Source organism: Anser cygnoides, chromosome 11, assembly GCF_040182565.1.
Source record: "Anser cygnoides isolate HZ-2024a breed goose chromosome 11, Taihu_goose_T2T_genome, whole genome shotgun sequence".
In the NCBI taxonomy this organism is placed as follows: Eukaryota; Metazoa; Chordata; class Aves; order Anseriformes; family Anatidae; genus Anser; species Anser cygnoides.
Window position 1 is genome coordinate 17,312,816 of NC_089883.1, and position 19,977 is coordinate 17,332,792.

Consider the following 19,977-nt stretch of genomic DNA (forward strand, 5'->3'; position numbering starts at 1 on the left):
TTGTAGCGTTATATAATAACAAAATAACTTGAACTAATTAATAAAAATGTTACTTAAGATGTTTCAAGAGCATAGTCTCTGAAGTGTCCTATGCAAGATGGTGAGCTGTGTTTCTGTCCATGATCTAGCAATCGTTATCTGTACTGACTCTTAGAAATAAAGCTTGGCACGCAAGTCTTGCTACTAGGTATATGGAATCTCCTTCAGAACAGACCCGAGCAGTTGACCTATGTTTTATTCAGCAAAGGTATGTGTAGAATTTCTCTGAATTCTGTAGTATCACTGCACTACTTGCTCTGGACATATGTCACTTGTTTTTCAGTGGTCCCTAAAACATATCCCCATGTAGGTGCCTGCAAAGCTTCTACATCCTTGCATCTGGCCAGTAGCTAGTTGAAACAGATGTTGCTCTCATATACTGCCCCTATTCAGAAGATATTCAGTATCCAGATTCTCCCAAATGTTAGAGGACAGTCTCCCTGAATCTTTGAGCTCCTGAGAAGATGGTACTCCTCCATCTGTGCACCCCCCCAGGCAGTGCAATGGCTAAAAGGCATTGCCTGGTTCTTCCATGGCAGCTGGGCTGCAGCAGTACTGGTGCCTGAGCAGTGGTGGTCACTTCAAGGGGCGCTCGATTCAGGTGGGAATTGCATGAAGGAAAAAAGAAATCTCATCTTTTTGCCAACATAAAGCAGTCAGGTTTGTTGACTGCAGGAGAGGACCAAAAGGAAGAAGACATTCTTCGTGTTCAGTGTTTGTTACAAAAGCCCTCGTCACTTTTTTGGATGTGAGTTAGTACAAAATGTACGTCAGTAGATAGCCAGTGTTGTTTTTCCCTTCAGTTATGGCAGTATTGAAATGTATGTTAAAACACTTGTCCTTGAAAACTTGTGTAGAAGAGGATTTGATGAGTTATTTTGGGATGTGCGCCCACATTAATCTCCATCAGAGGGAGTACAGGAAGCCAGTGCTCTGCAGTGCAGCGCTGCATCGAGTCACAGCAGTATACTTGTCAGACTACCAACACCTTTTCCTTTGCCCTAGCAGCTGGAATGTGTTGGAGCAAGATACTCATTTGGCTGTAGCCTTGATATCCGTATTTTCTTTGTCTGCAAGTAGACGGGCTAATAAACTGATGCTGAATTACGTTACTTTTACCCATACTGAAAAAAAAAATATATATTTTTTAATTTGTTCTTCTGTAGTAAAGGAGTTGTGTGTTGAAGTCCTGCTCGATTCTGGAGGGAAATCCAGCCTTTCTTTAGAATGTGTAACCCACACAAGAGTGTTACATACAAAGCAGAGAAATCTCTGAAATCTCCCGGGATGACTTTTATCCCATTTTATAGCTCCATACACAGAGAGTAATGCTACAGAAGTTCTTGGAGTTGTAACCTAAATGTGGAAATGAGCCCCAAGGATCTCAATGGTAATTTCAGTGGATGCCTGTGTTATGTTTACAGATGCGTATTCCAGTCAGTTTCTGTTCTGCTGCATGAGGTTTTATGGTAGAAAATTAAGCATCTCTGGCAATAAGGGACTTGAATAGCTATGCAGAAGAGAAATATTTAGTCAGCTTTGACAAAGCTCTGCTCATTGTGCTCACTCGGGTGATCTATAGCAATCCCTTTCAGGGACTAGGAAGGATTCCATTCGGGGTTGCCTAGCGAGCTTGAAAAGTGGTTTGATGTGATTACTGGTGTGTCCCTCTACAGATCCAGCTTTATCACTTGTCTGCTTTGGAACGAAGTATAAGTATTACTAGAAAGCATTGTTATTTGGAGGCATTACTTCTGCACAGTGATGTCTCCTCCACTGGTACTCCAAAGAAAAGATTTTTTTCTGAATAAGCAAGCAAAGATTTCAAGTCTCTGTCACATACTCTTCCCCCTGTTGTGTGCGATCACTGGTGCCCCAAACACCTGTGGAATTCTCAAAGCAGAAGAGGAGGAGGAGGAACATTGTGAAAGTTAGTATGTTGACATTGCATGTGTTCAGGTACTGTCTTGACAGGCACATGATTTATTTTTTTTTTTTGTGAGGACAGTGGTAAATCTGAGCATTCAGCTGCTATTTAATTTCTTCCTTTGAAAATCACAGCTATGAAGTTCAGGGTTTTGACTGTTGGACATGCGTGTGTGTGTGTGTTCAGAGCACTGCTGGCTCTTCCTGTTGTCGTGTTAGTATGGATCAGCCCTACTTTAGAGAATGGGTAGTTTCACATCAGGCTTTTTGTTTGCGTTGGAGTCATGCAGAAAGTTAGGTGAGGTAGGTTAATGATGCGCGCTTGTATATGCTAGTCAATGAAAGATCTCAAAAGGTGTCGTCACAAGGAGGGACACTTGATCTTTACCGATGTATGCTGCTGAATGGTGCCTGATGCTCAGGCCACCAAAAAATTATTCTCTGAAGTACAGTCTTCTAAATTTGTTCCTTTTTTTTCAGTGTAGAGGATGTTGACGTTTGAGCATGTGTTTGCTATGTTTATTGAACAGTTTGAAAGCTTAATTCTCATGGTCAATCGTTTAAAAATTGAAAATATGAGTTGTGTTCTGCCATACAGAAGTTCTTAAACAGTTGGCTAGAAAATAATGTTTCCTTGCTATAAAAGGCAGGTATCTTCTACCTGCACAATAATCATAGAACAAACATGGTTTTTACTTTGTGAGAGAGGTGTCTCCCAGCTGTGTTCCTTAGAAATAACTGCTTATACTGATGAAATACACTGTACGTGTGTCTTCAATTAGCTATACAGAAAGATTTGCTTCCTATGAGTTTTTCAAGCAGTATGTATTATAACTCTGAGCGAGGCTGGTGGGTCTTTGGTTTTCATCCAAAAGGTGTTAGGTCCTCTGAGAGCCGTCATTAGCTCTTCATGTAAACTGCAATAAAATGCTGTTGCAAGCCTATATTTTTGAGGAATCTCAAACTAAACTCGGTGGAGAGTTGGAAGACTTCCTTTGATTTCAGACACCTTGTGTTCTGAAAAAAACTTTCTTATTCTCCTTTCATGACTTACTTCACGAAAATCTCATTTTCTTTGACTTAGTTATCAGTGAAGAGATTAGTGGAGACTAATATTGCTAATAGCTCCGAAATGCACTCCTGTACTTTGAAATATCAATATTCATAGAATCATAGAATATCCTGAGTTGGAAGGGACCCTTAAGGATCATCAAGTCCAACTCCTGGCACCGCACAGGTCTACCCAAAAGTTCAGACCATGTGACTAAGTGCACAGTCCAATCTCTTCTTAAATTCAGACAGGCTCGGTGCAGTGACCACTTCCCTGGGGAGCCCGTTCCAGTGTGCAACCACCCTCTCTGTGAAGAACCCCCTCCTGATGTCGAGCCTAAATTTCCCCTGCCTCAGCTTAACCCCGTTCCCGCGGGTCCTGTCACTGGTGTTAATGGAGAAAAGGTCTCCTGCCTCTCGACACCCCCTTACGAGGAAGTTGCAGACTGTGATGAGGTCTCCCCTCAGCCTCCTCTTCTCCAGGCTGAACAGACCCAGTGACCTCAGCCGTTCCTCGTACGTCTTCCCCTCCAGGCCTTTCACCATCTTCGTCACCCTCCTCTGGACACTCTCCAACAGTTTTACATCCTTTTTGTACTGTGGTGCCCAGAACTGCACACAGTACTCGGGGTGAGGCCATACCAGCGCAGAGTAGAGCGGGACAATCACCTCCCTTGACCTACTAGCGATGCCGTGCTTGATGCACCCCAGGACACGGTTGGCCTTCCTGGCCGCCAGGGCACACTGCTGGCTCATATTCAACTTGCTGTCTACCACGACCCCCAGATCCCTCTCTTCTAGGCTGCTCTCCAGCGTCTCATCGCCCAGTCTGTACGTGCAGCCAGGGTTTCCCCGTCCCAGGTGCAGGACCCGGCACTTGCTCTTATTGAACTTCATGCGGTTGGTGATCGCCCAGCTCTCCAACCTATCCAGATCACTCTGCAAGGCCTTTCCACCCTCATTCGAGTCCACAACTCCTCCAAGTTTGGTGTCATCAGCAAACTTGCTCACAATACCTTCTATTCCTACATCCAGATCGTTTATAAAAATATTGAAAAGTACCGGCCCTAAAATGGAGCCTTGAGGGACCCCACTGGTGACCGCCCGCCAGCCTGACGCAGCCCCATTTACCATAACCCTTTGGGCCCTGCCCGTTAGCCAATTGCTCACCCATCGTATGATGTTTTTATTTAGCTGTAGTATTATTCTGTATTGTTCTGACTTTTACTAAATAAATAAACTTGGAGACTAAAATTCTGCTTATGGTACTTCTCTCAATTAAATATGACTGGCTAGAGCATTTTAACTACCAGTCACAGCAGGAATTATACTGGAGTCTCCAAAGCAAGGACAGGGTCTGGAAGCAGTGCATAAACTGTGCATCTAAAGCACCACTTCAGCTACTTGTACTTGGTAGAAAATTATTTAGAATAGCATCTTGTTGAAAATCAGTTGGTGCTCTCGCTACTCATTTTGCAGGCAGGACCGCAGATATTTCCTCATAGTAAAGTTCCCACAAGCCCATTTCTCTTGCTTGTCATACCAAAGGATTCACCTGTATTTTGAGCTGGTGCTTAGAGAGGTGTCAGGTAACCACCTGACTTTTTAAGCTGTTAACCATTTCTGCTTCTATTTCTTTAGTTCATTACCAGGAGTCAGATGAATGTTGATCAGGTTTATGGAAAAGTTAAGGAAGATTGTTTTTATGAAAATGGTCTTTAACATATAATCTGGATCCCTCTACCTTCCTCTTACATATGCATTCCCTTCTTCGTCTTTGCTTTGGAATATTCAGGTTGTAGAAAAGAAGTTATGTTAAAGGAGAGCAAAATTAATTGTCATCGTAAGAGATCATTCTTGTAAAAAAAATTGTAGTTACTAAGCACAGTTAAAAAAAATAAAAAATGCCAGGGATTTGGCCAAAATTACACAGCCTGTCAACGTGAAATGAACTTGAGATAGGTTTGCAATAGTTTCCACACAGAGTTACATCCCAAGAATCTCCCTGCCAATTTAGAGAGATTTATGATCTCATTTCTGTGATTCATTTTACCTTTTACATATTTGTTTTTTGCCTAGAAACCACGCATGAGGACGTAAAATACAATGTTTGCGAAGATTAGCTAGTATTTCCAAAAGGTGAAAGAGGCAGTTAAAATGGCGATCTTGGTTCAGCCTCAGTCTTGAACAACAGACATTTTTCTGGATTATTTCAAAGAATTGAAGAATAATTCAATTTTTCTGATGTCTGATTTGATTTTGGGTTTTCTGGCCTCAGGTTCGATATTATATTTTTACTTTTATATTTTTTACTTAATAATATGTGTTCAGCAAATACTACATTAATTCTACATAACCAATGGTAACAAAAATTAAGAAATCTAAAGAAATATTGAAGAAACCGGTCCTACTTGCCATACATATTATGACTATCTTACAAGGTATAAAATGAGTGCCTGTTATTATAGTTTCCCCCTTTATTTTCAAGCTTAATGTCACAACCTGTTAGATTTTTAATTAAATCATATATAATTTAATAAAGACCAAAGCAAAAATGGCTGAATTGTTGTCTTCCAGCATGACAGTATTTTACAGGCAACAATATGCATGTTGTGCATGGGTATTTTGGGCTAGATACGGTAAAGGCATTGGGTATATGGTCACTATTGGATTTCCCCAACTTTGAGATTGTCTACCAGTGTTTTAAAGAACTAAATGTTTTTGGTTGCCACACAATCAGGTTACATGGTTTTCTGCTGAATTCTACTGACATGGCTGAAAATGTTTTTTGAAGAGTTGAGATTTACAGGAATTAAAAAAAAAAAAAAAAAAAGACCAGCTCTAGAAATGGGACTAAAATTTCAGACTATTCCAGGACTGCCCTCAACCTCACAGTTAGTGTTTTATTTGGGGTTGTTGTTTCAGGGACTCTCGTGCATCTCCTGCATTGTAGTAGCACGACTTTGGAGCACCTGGCACCTTCACCCCAGCTCCTGCCAGGCTGTGCCCCTCCGCCAGTGCAGGGCCTGTCCCACCCTCCAAAGCCATTGGCAGTTGCACCTGTGAATTTACGAAGCTTGATCGTGCCTCTGTTTGTGCAGTATGTTTACTGGACTGTGTGTTTTTTTGTGTGTGTGTGAGAGAGGTTTTAGGTAAAGGAATGAAAACGTCTGGATCTTGATCAAGAATAGATTGGAGACAGGCACAGAGCTTTCTTGGACTGCAGTAGTTCTGGACACACCCAGAAGGAGAACTTTAAAGTTTTTAAACTAAAACAGAGAGGTACCTTCAGGGTTAGGCGGAGTAACTTGCAGTTTCTGATTTAACAAAAATGTACACTCCATTTGAGCATCAGAACCTTCCCTCAGGTCTAACGCTGACTTTGTCACGCAGCTTTCAGCAACAACTGTATCTTTTAAGGTAATTAATGAATATTTGAAGAGATTAAAACTCTGCTGGTAGGTGTCATCAGTTACGGTACAAGCTATTGGATATACACACAAATTATGGAGCTAGGTAAATTTGGTACACTGCAAGGTGCTCTGTCCAAGTCTTGCGAATGTAGAGACTTTTGGATGCCAGCCAAAGGATTTTCATTTAACATCATTTAATAGATGTGAATAACTAAACTGATAAATACACCACGCTTTACCGTTGTGCAAGGGAACGGATTCAAAGGCAATCTTAAAAGGTATATATACTTTTTTGATTTAAGTAGTTCTAAGTATTATTTGTTAACGCTATTTGCTAAATAATATAAAAACAGAGCTTTGCACATCAGCAGAAACAACTTTGGAATGATGCTTCAGTTTCATAGCTACTTCAAGTTCCTGCTGTCAATAGCTGGCAAGATATATAATCTAACCAGGAAGATAAACATTGAAGGAAATTTAACTTGGCTTGCCATATATTTAAGTCAACAAGATAAAATAGGCTATACAGCTCAGAGCAGTTCTGAACTGAACTGAGGTTGTGTGTGTTTGCACATGAAGTACCGCACATCACTGCTGTGAGTTAGAAGGGTTGGTCTTTGGTCGTTTCAGTGTGTGTGCGTACATGTGCAATTACTAGGAATTTTCTGTTGTAGTCAGTGCACAGATGAATGTGGATATATACACATGGCAGGACTTAAGAAGTATAGGTTGATGCTAGCATTACATTGTAATTCATGCAAGTGGAATAACATCCACCTACGATACACAAAGGGTATAGTCACTGGAAAAATTGCATGTGAGTAGTCCTGCAGTATTTAAGAGGTTAAGGTAACTGATTCATTAGCTTTTTGCAAGCCACCTCATTGGAAGAAGTGTTTTTTTGGTTAATTAGGCAAGGAGAAAATATTACTGTTGACTTCCCAGTAGACTTTCTTCATTTAACTTTCTTACTGTGTCCCAGGTGTCTGTCCTGATAATTCTGTATATTGCATCTTTTAATTCTTTGAGACGTCTAGTTGTGTCTGTCTCAGCAAACTTCTGAGCTTGCCTATGACCCTAATAGATTCCCCCCCTTTTTTTTTTTTTTAAAAGTTACTCCCATTCTCCATCTCCTCCTCTTTTTTGAAATCTCCATTACAAATCAGTGTTTTCATTTTGTAATTTCACTTAGGCTCTTGTCTGAGCCCTGCTGACAAAGGGCTGCAGTGTCTGCCTGCTGGCTGCAGGTGAGGCTGAGGTGATTAAAGACACTCTGCGGGTAGTGTTGAGAGTGTTAATGTCAGTAAATATCAAAAGGAAAGGTTGTTATGATTAGTTCACCACTTGACAGTATAACTGATGAGACTGGTAGCCTTTGGAAGGTGTTAGAATCGCTCACCTGCAGTGCAAAAGGGGAGGGAGGAAACATGAATCGGGATCTATTTAGCCAATCTCATTTTCCATGACCTGATGCAAGTTTTATTATATGCAGTGGAACACCTTTCCCTTTGGATTGTCAGGCCATGGGTGCTCTGGAGAGGAGGTGTTAATTATGTCCCATCCTGTCTGGTGCTGTGGTTTTTTTTCCCTACTGAGTTTCACGGATCTAGTTTTGTCCCACTTTGGGGTGAAATGGGGAAGATTGTTGAAATGTCAAATATTTTAATGCAGTGGGGAAACTCTTGCTAACTCTGCTGCAGTACAGGAATGTGGTTTGTTCCAGTTGGGTGATGTGTTCTATTCTGCTATAAATATGGGTAGTAGAAAGTCTTTTTGCCGGATAGGTCTATAGTACTTTTAAGCCCCTTGTGGTAGCTTGACTTATTGCAGCAACTGACACATTTTACACCTCACCAGGCTTTTGAAAGTTGTCATGCCAAAATTCGATCCTAGTGTTAACTGTCTAGCCATTTCAGGTGTTCATTTTGCCCTGGATCTTTGGGAGGGAACATAATTGCCATGTTTGCACATTTTCATATCAAAACCACCCGTGTCAAAATGACATTGCTTTCAATATGCTCTAAACACTTATGCACTTAAGTCATTTTGAAAGCAAGCTCTTAAGTTGCTTAGGTGCTTACCATTTGCAGCACACAGTGTAACAATTGCAATTTCAAAAGAAATGCACATATGAGTTGCAGTCAGAAGTGCTTTGAAAAATGCATGGAAATGCTGCTGGAATTTGAGTTTGTAATGCGAACTGCCAATGACAGTAAAGATAGAGATGAACTGAAAAAAATGGTAAAACTATGCCAAGACTTTAGGTATTCTTTTTGAGAATAATCTCCAGAGACACTGAAGGTTTGATTTTGTGTTTTGTTTGTTTTTTTTTGTTTTCCAGCCTCTTAGCAAAGCTAGTTTGCTAACAATACGTTTTCTGCTTTTCAAATGAGGTGTAATTTGCAGTGTGGGTTAGGAGGGTGCACATTTCTTCTGTTTGTATCATGTAACAACGTGCTGTTGGGATTGTGTCCCTCCACACAAGGATGTGGGATAAAAAGATTCTTGTAGAACGAAAAAACAGAACAAGAAAGTAAATCTGGGGAAAACGAAACAAAACAAAAAAACAGAATGATGAGAACTTGAAGCCTTGTTGGTGACAATCCATGTTCCATACATATTCTCCGTTTTCAATCAGGCAGGTTGCAGGAAGTGAGACATTTGTTTCCTTCATAATTCAGAATGTCTGTTAGTAAATAGTTTCTGAGGGGATATGTCTATGTTCTTTGTGTTAGTGCTGTATGTATGGACTTAATATTTACATGTGTAGCTTTAGTACGGACTAAAAATCTGTTTTCTGAAGTGTTCCCCATCTCCTTAAAAACAAACAAACAAAACCAACAAAAAACTACCCAACAACAAAATAAGTATGATATTAAGCAGTGAAACTGGTGAATAAATTTGAGAAAGCCTCGTAGATCTACTGACAAGCATGGAATTGCAGAAAGGAAAGATGGAGTTTAGCTGGGTCCTAGAGCTTTCCTCTTCACGACTAACCTGTTAGGCGCAGGACTTTTGTCATGATACTTTTCCAAGTGTCCAGCTGTTAATGGCTTCCGTATAAAAACAAACAAACAAGTGAACTGAGACCATAAAAGGAATTGTCTTTTCAAGTTGTTAGAAATATTTTGTGAGTTCTTAAACCCTATTTTATTTTTATTTTATTTTTATTTTTATTTTATTTTTATTTTATTTTTTATTCAGCTTGCCCAGTTACCTCTAAACAATCCCCATTTTCTAGCACAGGATCAGTAGTTTATCTAACTATGCATTTTTTTTAAGTTCTCAATGTCTTTTCCCTCTTTAGGCAGGTATTAATTACCTGGCTGCCTGACAGAAACTGAGAGCTTTTTATCTGTGAACAGCAATGTTCTCTTGTTTCTGTGCACTCCACAGCATTTCAACATGTAACCGCTTGTAAATGGCAAGATACAGACAGTGGTTGACAAAGTTCTTAAATTTATGGATATGCGTTTAGTCCTAATAGTGTTTTATTTCCTCTTTCCATTCCCTCCCTCAAATCCATCTCTCCCCCAGTTTATATTGGATCTCCGTACTACAGAGACCTTTCCTGCTTTCCTGTCTAATTCAAGCGCTTCATTTTAGGTGTCAAATGTATAACTGAAACTTTACCAAAATAAAAACTCCCAGGTGTCTGAACAGTTGAGAACACTCCCAAACAAATGAGAGTGTATCTAGGTAGTAACTCTTTCAAGGGCTGGTAGGGCTTCTCCGTGTTTGCAATGATTGTGAATCAATGATAATACTCAGAAAGAAATAAGGATCAGTTGAATTTGGATTCAGAATACTGTTTAACCCCAGATCTCATGCGTGACTAGGGGCCAGGCACGTGGCTGGGATTGCTGTCCAATCAGAGTCCAATTGCAATACTTGCAATTAAATAAATAAAATCCCCAGTATAGTGGCAAAAGAGGCTTAACATCATACAGCTGACTTACCGGGGATGTGAGACAGAAAGGCAAGTACGTTAAACATCAGTTCTGCACCCGTGGGAATCAGATCAAGATTTGGCATTCCATGTTTTTTCAGCCAAGCACTTTGGCGCAGTTTGTCTTGTCACCCCAAATGGGGTGCGTCCAGTCTACTCATTGGTTTTACAGTTTGAATTGTCGTAACATCCCTGAATTCAGGTAGAAATGACTAACGCTGGTCTGTATCCAGTTTCTTAGACATCCCAAAAAATACTGAATAAGCAGCATTACATGTTTTTCTCTTTCTTTCTTTAGGATTTGTTTGACCTGCATTGTGCTTTACTACAGTGAAGAGTATTTTTCCCTGCAAGACACTTTGCATTAAAGGATCATGGTAGACAGTTTAATAGTTTCTTTGAGGTAAGTGATGCAACAAAACATTTTAAATCTGATTTAATATGTCTGTAACAGATTGCAGGAAATATTAATGTCCTGGACTCTTGCTTTTGTGTTATAAGTATTTGGATAATACGAGGATAAATAAAAATCCCGTCCAAAGACAAAATAATCACGTACGTGTATCCTAGGCATAGTATTCCTTGCTGATAGTAAAAAGAGAAAGTTCTCATTGTTTGTTTCTGCTTAGAGCATCTCTTTTGTGTGCCATTGTGACAGAATATTTTATTAGAAAGCTTTTTATTATTTTTATGAGGCCGTGTGATTACTGTCACTGGCTTTAAATAATAGATTTGCATGGTTTAGTACCTGTGCTGCAATTCAGTTTAAGATTTATATTATGCATTCCAGAAACAGTTTGACAGTGGGATAATATGGGAAATACCTTCTGAACAGTTTTTCTGACAAGGGAAGCACTAACCTTTTATTAAGCTCGTCTGTCCAGTTCTGTAGTTGGGCAAGCAGATTGAGAGAAAGCACGCAGCTGTGATGCTACAGGAACCTCTGCTAGGAATGAGAGTTGCAGACTAGTGAACCACATACTCTTTCATTTGTATGGAGGTACTGTCAGTTACACCTCTGATCTAAAGTTCCGCGTTGTGAATTTCAGACATCAGTCTTTGAATTTGAATTCTGGCACCCTCTAGTTTCCTCATCAGAATGGGTGTCCTATATTACTGACACTATTTGTTTTATCTTTCCTGCTGAGACTTATCCCTACATATCTCCGCAAAGCTGTCCCAGACTTAGGCTTGTCCTGCAGACTTTTACTTGGGGAGGAAGACAGGAATATGGGACAAGAGCTGAAATGCAGCTAATCACATGGCTAAATGCTTTCACTCCTGACTGGACAATCCACAGCTGGTCATGATAGCCCTGCTTAAAAGTACAACTAATAAGGGACAGTAACTATAAAAGAAATCTACTTTGGTACCCTCCAGCTTCATTCACTGAGAGCTACTGTTCACTGCAATGGGAGAGGAACTGTGAGAGGTGTTCCTAATGAGGAATTGGATAGCAAACCTTTTTTTTCCACTCCTAAAGTAGAGAGCTACTATAGCTTTCATTTTTCCCCTCAGTTAAACAGGTATTGGGTATAGTCAGTAAAAGAAAGTGAGCATGTTTGCACTTTGAGCTAATGTTGTGCAACTTGGAAAGATCCCTGATTTTGCCTTAAACTAGCTGCTTGGCTGCAAATAATATCATAACCATGAAAGCATGGGCTTTACCAGCAAGGTCCTTACTCAGAAGCCTGAGTTAAACAGTCATCAATCAGCAATTTGTAGATGTTCATGTGTCCTTGAAAAGTTTTGCCTTATTTTGAGGAGCACTTGTTCTTTTTGGCTTTAGTGCTAAGTAAGAATACCTGAAGCAAGCTGAAATTGGAGAAGCCTGTTTTTGTAGTTTGGAAGGCCTAATATTAGTCTGGCATGACTGACAAAAAAAAAAAAAAAGCTACTGAGAGCAATAACATTTACAAAATTAAATCGACACATACTGATTTGAAGCTAGAGGCTTACCTCAGGCTGGCTTAAGTATTCCTGCCAGTTTTGCCATGTGTTTGAAACAACAGGTTTATGCCAGTGTTTCTGGGAGATCCAAGTGCAGAAGTAAACTTAAAAACCAACTTCATTGTTCTTGAGTACATACATACAGATGTCACTTGTAATGCAACCTCGTTATAGAATGGTTAGGAAAAGCTTGACACATACACTAAAAGTTTGAAGTTTAAAACTGAATTCTTTAAGCGATTTGCTTTGAAGATTACAGTTCTCACTCAGTTCAGAACTACCAACCTTGTGCATTATTTCAGTAGAATTAATTCATGGAAGTCTTTAGTCCTTCTTAACTGATCAGAAAAACCCAGTGTTTTTCTTGTGGATGAAGGCATTCATTGTCTTATGCAAATTTTGACCTTTCTTTCAGGTGCTCTGGGGGAATATAGGGAGTAGAAGCCATAAAGGAGAGTAGATAATGGATAGGAAGTTTCTGAAAAGGAAGTTAAATATAACTTGCAGAGGATGTAGGTTGGGCCTGTCGAAGACTGAGCTCTGCCTACTTTAAAATTTGTCATATTTTCATTGAGAATAGTTAGGAGATCACTGCAGCTGGAGGTCTGAGTTCTGTTTCTTTTTCTACCTTTGATTTTGGGTGTGATTGTCAAATCAGTTTCTTCAGTCATGCATTTGCCTTCTTTCCACCACTGTCTTATTTGAGCCTTGCTCTGAACTGCATGTCTGGGCTCTTACTGTAGTTTCTTTGCAACATCTTACACAGGCTCCAATTTCATCTGCTTCCTTTGTATTTTCCTTTATCACACATGATAGCTATGTAAAATAAAATACTTCTCTCTAATGGACCTTTGAAGTGTTTTCACTTCTTTTTTTCTGAATTTGTGGCAGTAAGGAATGTTTTTTTTTTCTCCTTTAAATGTTTTTGTTTTTATTTACTTTGAGAGGGGCATAGACTATGGTGATGAAGTGATGAAAGGCCACGTGCAATAAATGCTTACCTAACAGTTCCTCCTGTGGTTTGTTAGCAAGAAATTTAGAAAACAGAAAACTCAATAAAAACATTCTCCCTAGTAGAAGAATATATCTATTTGCAGTAATCAAATGCTTTGTAAAACAAAAACAAAAACCCCCACCTGTTTTAGTTTAGTTGGTCTTTCTCTGAAAATACCTGAAACAATGTGAAATATTTAAAGGATTACTGCATAGTAAGCAAAGGAAGGGGCTGTGAGTAGGAAGCACAGCTGGATTTTGTCTGGTCCATTAGTTTGCAGATGGATTTTGTGTCCAAATCCATCAGTTTTATTTCTGCATTGAAATTCAGCAAATCATTAGCAGCTTTCTCCTTCATGGGGGGTCCAAAAGATTCCCTTTGTAAACTGAGAAGTCAGACTCCCAGTAGAAATAAAAATATCTTAATTTTCTCTCTTTCTTACCTTTTTGGGTTTTCTGATGAAGGGCTTTCTAGGAGGATGCAAACCAGTCCCCGATTCAAGTTGTAGCAAACAAAAGAGTGAGCTAACTGAACCTAGCTTGTAACAGGCTCTTAGGAGTCATTACAGTGGTGAGGCTTGACAGAACAAAGTTTGTTTGGGCTTGCTTCCCATTATGACTCCTTTCAGATTGAAGATGTGGGGACTGGGGTGATGCTTGGCTGCTTATCCTGAGTCTCTGGTGAGCTGTGTCCGCTACTTTCCATCTTCTGTGCCCATTAGGTTATTCAATTTCCATAAGTGTTAGGCAGCTGGGGAAGAACCTACATTCTGCAAAATCATGGAGGTTCTTTGCATGTTTCCTGTGTGCTGGATGTGGAGTGCACATCTGCAAAATGAGGAACTAGAGTTAGAAACAGACTCAGTCCACATATGGCCGAACTCTTACCTAACACTTTAGAAAAAGTGTGGAGCATATGTCAATTTAATCACCAAATGCTGAGGTGTAAAAGTATGCACTTCAAAAGATATTTTAATTTAAACTATTTTAATTTAAACATAATGTTATATGAAATGCTGTTAGTGGACTTTACTTGGTGCACTTTTGCTTTATAGATAAAAGTATGTACCTGTTTCTGCCTGCTGTGTAGTGAAGAGGATATCATAAGAACGTTTCACACAGTTTAGCGAGTCTGCTTTGGTTAGTAATGGTGTTCAAGTGTGTAAATAACTCCTCGCAGTGTCAAGCCCTTTAATGGATTATAGGTGTGTGTGGTTTGGATTAGTGGCAATGATGTATTCTGTTTCTCTATTTGTTTTTTCAGACTTCTCAGTTCACTAGCAGTGCTGGGATTTCAGTTTGTCATCCCACAGCCTTCAATTGAACACAGAAAGGTAAGCATTAGAAATATTTGGATATTGTGTACTTAAAGGTAAACATTGAAAACAGAGGAAGATGCGTGAAGTGATGCAATCTAGATAAAGATCTGGGAATAATGTAGCTTTTGTTGTGTGTATGTTTTTATATTAATATATGTTTTTAAAAGAGCCCCGTCATAGTTAATCAGGTGAGTGTTATGAACAGATATAAAGAAAGTGTATGGCGTGTTGTAGGTCATAAATATAGCTGTGACAGCTTAGTTAAAATTTAGAGCATTTTCATCATGTAAGACAAATGGGAGAAATAATTCATGTCAGTGAGAGCAGCACTCAAATATGGAGTGATTAGCAGAAGCATACAGTTGCTCATAGGTAGCACTTTCTCTTACAGAGATCTGTAGGCATCTGAAGCAGATGCTGGACCCAAACCACACTCAGGTGCTAGACTGAAGTTGCTAGAGACTGGAGCTGGAAACTGTAAAACTTTTTTCTTGTACTCTTGTGAAAAGTTCACATGCACATCTAAGAAGGCATGCAGCCAGCACGCGGTATAGAGGACCCTTCTATCCTGCTCAATATTAGTGAGGCCTCAGCTGGAAAACTTAATTTAGATTTTTGCATGGCTTTTCAGGAAAGTAGCGGATGATTTGGAAACAGAGGGCAGCAGTGATTATCCTCGGGAGGTTTTACAATTTCCCTTCTGAGGGGAGTTTGAACGAATTTGGGTTGTTTAGTCTAAAGAGAAGACTGAGGGGGAGGAGCAGATATAATCTCCAGATACTCTCAAGTGCCAAAGAGAGGTCTATTCTTTACCTCTGTGGTAGAGTAGATGAGAAGAAAAGGATTGAAATTGGCAGGGGAAGTTTGGGTTTGATTATTAGAAAAAATTTCCCACAATAAGGATATAATGAATAATAGGTCACATTTACTGGACAACTTTTAGCATTTCCACGATGGAGGCTTGGAGAATATGTTGGACAGATATTTGCCAGGAATGATGTGTAGGTATTGCTGATTCTGCCAGAGACATGAGGGAGAGACCCTTTGAGTGCTCTTCTGTCTCTCTGTAGTTTGTGATCTTATATCTATTTCATTTCTTAATTGGTACTCAAACCCAATAAATTAATAAATAAAAAATGTCAAGTAACATACATCGCACAGGTTTGGTGAATAATGCAAATATATTAAACTTGATAAGTTCATTAGGTAGAAACAAAAATTACTATGCTAAAGGTTTTTATGGTTTCTTCTGGAATACAAAGGCTGTAGTGTTGGTCAGTAGTTTCTAGGATGTTGTTTTTTCTTATCTAACTTATTTTGAACTTACATTCATAGAATATAATTTCTAAATATCAACTATCCTCTTCAGTGAGGCCAGAGTATTTATCAGTATTAGCAAAAGGAGGAGGAAATTTTGCACGAAACCAAACAATCACCATTTGTGTTTAAAAATCAACCAAGCTGTCTCAAACTGTTTAAACTGAAATCTTTTCTTAATATTTGAGCAATTAACTTCTCTTGTCCATCAGTACTGGACATATGAACAGCCCTCCTGCTGCTCATCATGCAGTCAAGCTCTCTATTCTCTCTCCCCACACTTATTTTATTGAATAAATGTTATTTAACCTTTTCTGTTAAGTGCCATGCTGTGATGAACTAAAGGTTAAACTATGAAACGTAACAGTCCTCTTCCTGGACAAACACTGGAGTCTGTATTCCCAGCTTTTCAGAAGTCATCCATGGGTGGATTGTTAACTGATCTTATGTTGCTGTATTAAAACAGTAAGCTGTAGTTATAGCTGTACTTTGCTTATTTTAGTGTAATTGGTAGCGTATGCAGTAGTAAAGATTGTCCAAAAAAAAAAAATTCTGGTGTAAATATTGCTTTGTGTTAACTTCTTGCTTCTGTTATTAAGTAGTAGCATTGAAGCAGTGTAGTTTCTTTGAATTTACGTGCATCTTTTTGTCACCCAATTGTATATTGCTATTGACTTTAATGGAAGTATAGTATATTATCCAACTTATTTTCAATGCATGGAAGAAGTGTCACAGTTTGCTTTTACAAGCTTTTCATTGGGACATTGCAATATTTTTGAAGTACTTAAATGAGATGAGCGAGACCCCTCTGCTTTGCTGTGGTGAGCTGTTAGATCAGTTGAGTTACCTATGGAGATGTAGCCTGAGTAGCACTGCAATGTAATGGCCAAAACCCATCATTACTCAAATAGCACTTCTGTTCATGAGAGGGAATTTCTACACTTAACAGCTACTTCAGATGTTATTTCCCTATCTATAGTATCTTGTTTTTTCGCAAGGTTAAGTTTTTCTGTTTTGGCTAGAGTTTTAGGGGTTGGTGTTGGTATTTTGTTTATTTTCGGTAGACACAGATGTTTTGCTTCTAGGATTAATTTCTGAGTCACCTCTGTTTTCTCTTTTCTCCTTAAATCCACCACACAATAGCACTGTGTTGATTGTGTTGGCAGAACACAAGAAGTAGAGTTAGGAGCCTCTCAGAACTTCTGTTAATCAAATCAGTCTGTCACTGTGGACTGACCACGGGGATCTATGAGCTTCCCATTTGCTTCAGGACAAGATGATTAGAAATAATGCATTGCCTCTGCTTGCCTTGCCCCATGCCCCTATCCCTCTATCTAGAGTTTTAAAGTTGCTGAACACCTACGTTTGTGTGGTTGGATAGACCTTTTTCTGGGCAGTCATATACCTCCCTGAAGTTTGTCCTATGAACGTTATATATGACAAGTAAAATGAAACACTAAGACTTAAAGGAATTCTGCCATATTCTTCGATGAATTGGCCAACATACTTTGAGGGGTAAAAGCGAGGAGATGAGTTTTTGTCTTGCTCTCCTTTGTCTGTAAAGAAGTCAAGGAATGAATGGGTTCTTTATTTCTTTCCATCTTTGTCTTCCATTTTTGTTTTCTGTGGCAGGCTTGCTTGCTTGTTCCACTACGCTACTGCAAAGGGCTTACGGTGTTAGGAATGATCCCCTCTGCTGGGCTGTAAAGTGAGGAAAATGGAGATCTAAGTGTGAATGTAGAGGGAGAGTGTACAGATAGTACAATAGCTTCATGTGCTATTTCAGATGATAGGAATTTGGTTACTACTTCTGACAATTATATCAATTTTAAGATTCATATAGGAAAATCTGTGTATAAATGCGGTCCTACACCTGCATTTATGTTGTGATAGTGACAGTGAGTGGCAGTTTCTTAATGTCTATTGTTCATTTACCCTCCCACACCCTGTAAAAGTCATTGTTCTGCTAACTGAAAAGGATAGGGCTGCCTAATGCATCTGAACACACCGTAATAATGTAAAGTGTGAAGCATGAAGCTAATCTACTCTGTCCTTGAAACTGGGGGAAATTGAAGTTAGACAAAGTAGTTAGTATCTGTGCTTGGCTTTTGGCCAAGGCATCAGAACTGTTAGGCATTAGCTCTACGGAGTGCCGTGGGATCTCCACAGCAGCTGGTCACCACCTTGCTTCTACCTAGGCTGAGCAATGGGAGCTTGGTAACAGATAGCCCTGTGTAATCCTTCCTTGGAATCCAGGTAGGGCGAAGCTCCCCCCTAAGGTCAGCAGGGAGTGAAATCTGCAACTTGTCAGGACTTGCTAAGCTGCAAACCAGCTCTTGCTAACAGGCCTGCTACGGAGTTACTGTGGCTCTGTCCTGCTGGGCTGCAAGCACTCCGTAGGGTTTTGCTGGGGCAGCTTACTGTCTGTGCGCGTGTGCACAGCTGGTGTGTATGTGTTGCTTACAGGGATTTGCTGGTGCTGCTCATTTTTCTGTAATGTATTCCTGGTTTATAAGATACATGTTGTGCATTGCTGCTACATTTCCGTATACATCAGTTCCATAAAACTGAAATGTAGTTCATACTCCTCTTGCAGTGTTCTACAGGTCAGCATATTCACATGCCTTCAGCGCAGGTGCTTGACTTTAACTGTGTAGGTACACGTGCTGTTGCACTCACTGTAACTGTGGGGAAATAGAGCCTTTCTGGCTATCAGTGTTTATATTGTAATTAGCAGGGTTTTTTAGGAAACTGGTGATACAGACCGTGCAAAGGTGTTTCCGTTAAACTTACCCTTTTAATGCAACAGTGTGTCCAGAACACCACCTGTAAGAAGGTTGCTGCTCTCCCAGTGTTGTTACCAATTCCCTGTCCGCGCTGTGGTTTAACATGCTTTAGGTAATAAAATTCTTCCTGCTGGAGAGGGAGTCAAAACATTATTTTGTGCAAATACACCTTTGAAAATCAAGGCCCAATGGTTTCATTATTTTTAACCTGCTTTATAATGGAACTTTGAAAATTATTATTTTTTTCATTAAAAGTACTGGGTTCCTTAAGCATGGGGCACCAGGGGCTTAAAGCTTGTTCTGTATTTCTTTGGGAAAAATGACAGGGTCTTTTCTCCAGTTGTTTTCCAGAGAAGGTGAACTTGCAAGGTGATAGGCAAGCTTTTTTAAAAATCTTTTTTAAATCAAGTGAATGTTTACACCACATGTGGACCCCAAAGAATTTCACTAAGTGTGGAAATACAACAGAATAGCAACAGCTTTGGCACAGCTGAAGATGATCGACCTGCAAGAAGGCCTGGGGTAGCAGCACAAGCTGAGTGACTTAGATCACAGGTGGTAATCAGTGATGAGGAAATAGTTTATTAAAATAAAGAAGCCTAATTTCTGGTATAATGAGGTCCTGATGCTTATCATCTCTCTGTTACTGTAAATCAGAAGCAATCCCACTCCAGATAAGGAGTGATTATATACAACTGCTGGAGGCGAGGTTAGGAGTGAGCCGTCTGTTTACTTGAAAGTACTTACTGGTTTCTCAGCAAAATGGAAAGAAACCACTGCCTTAACACAGAAAGCTCACAGAATGCGATAGAGGAGGTCTTGGTGTGAAAAAAATTATCCAAACATAGAGGAAGCTTCAAGCTCTGGCACAAAAACTGTTCTGAATTTGTTGAGAGCTGTTTACTTTCTAGGCTATTTAAATAATGTTCAAGTCTCTTCAGATGTGGTCAAAGTTGGTTGAAGGGGCAGTTAAGCTTTCCAGGCATTGTAGCTTTCTTCGGTGATTTGTGAATACAAAGGTCTTCTATTTCCAGGCTTTTTAGCCCTTTAATCTTCACAGGCACAGATGTTCGGATAGAGTTTTTATACAAAGAGCGGAAACCCAAATCGTTTAAGCTGGTAGTATTTACACTTACCATGTACTGTAAAATTCAAACGGTTTACTACATCTCTGATTAAAGGCTTCCAAAATGCGCTGAAGAGCATACTAACCAGGCAGACATATACACATTGTG

General features: G+C 39.6%; 1 protein-coding gene across 3 annotated transcripts in view; it reads left to right on the forward strand.

The window, feature by feature from the left end:
- Positions 1-19,977, forward strand: part of THSD4 (thrombospondin type 1 domain containing 4) — a 299,851-nt gene that overhangs the window by 15,574 nt on the left and 264,300 nt on the right. For all 3 annotated transcript variants that reach the window (XM_013177461.3, XM_048060302.2, XM_048060303.2), the window contains exons 2-3: positions 10,676-10,780; positions 14,585-14,654. In XM_013177461.3, the coding sequence (XP_013032915.1) occupies positions 10,752-10,780; positions 14,585-14,654 (99 nt within the window). In that variant the 5' untranslated portion in view covers positions 10,676-10,751. The remainder of the gene's footprint in view (positions 1-10,675; positions 10,781-14,584; positions 14,655-19,977) is intronic.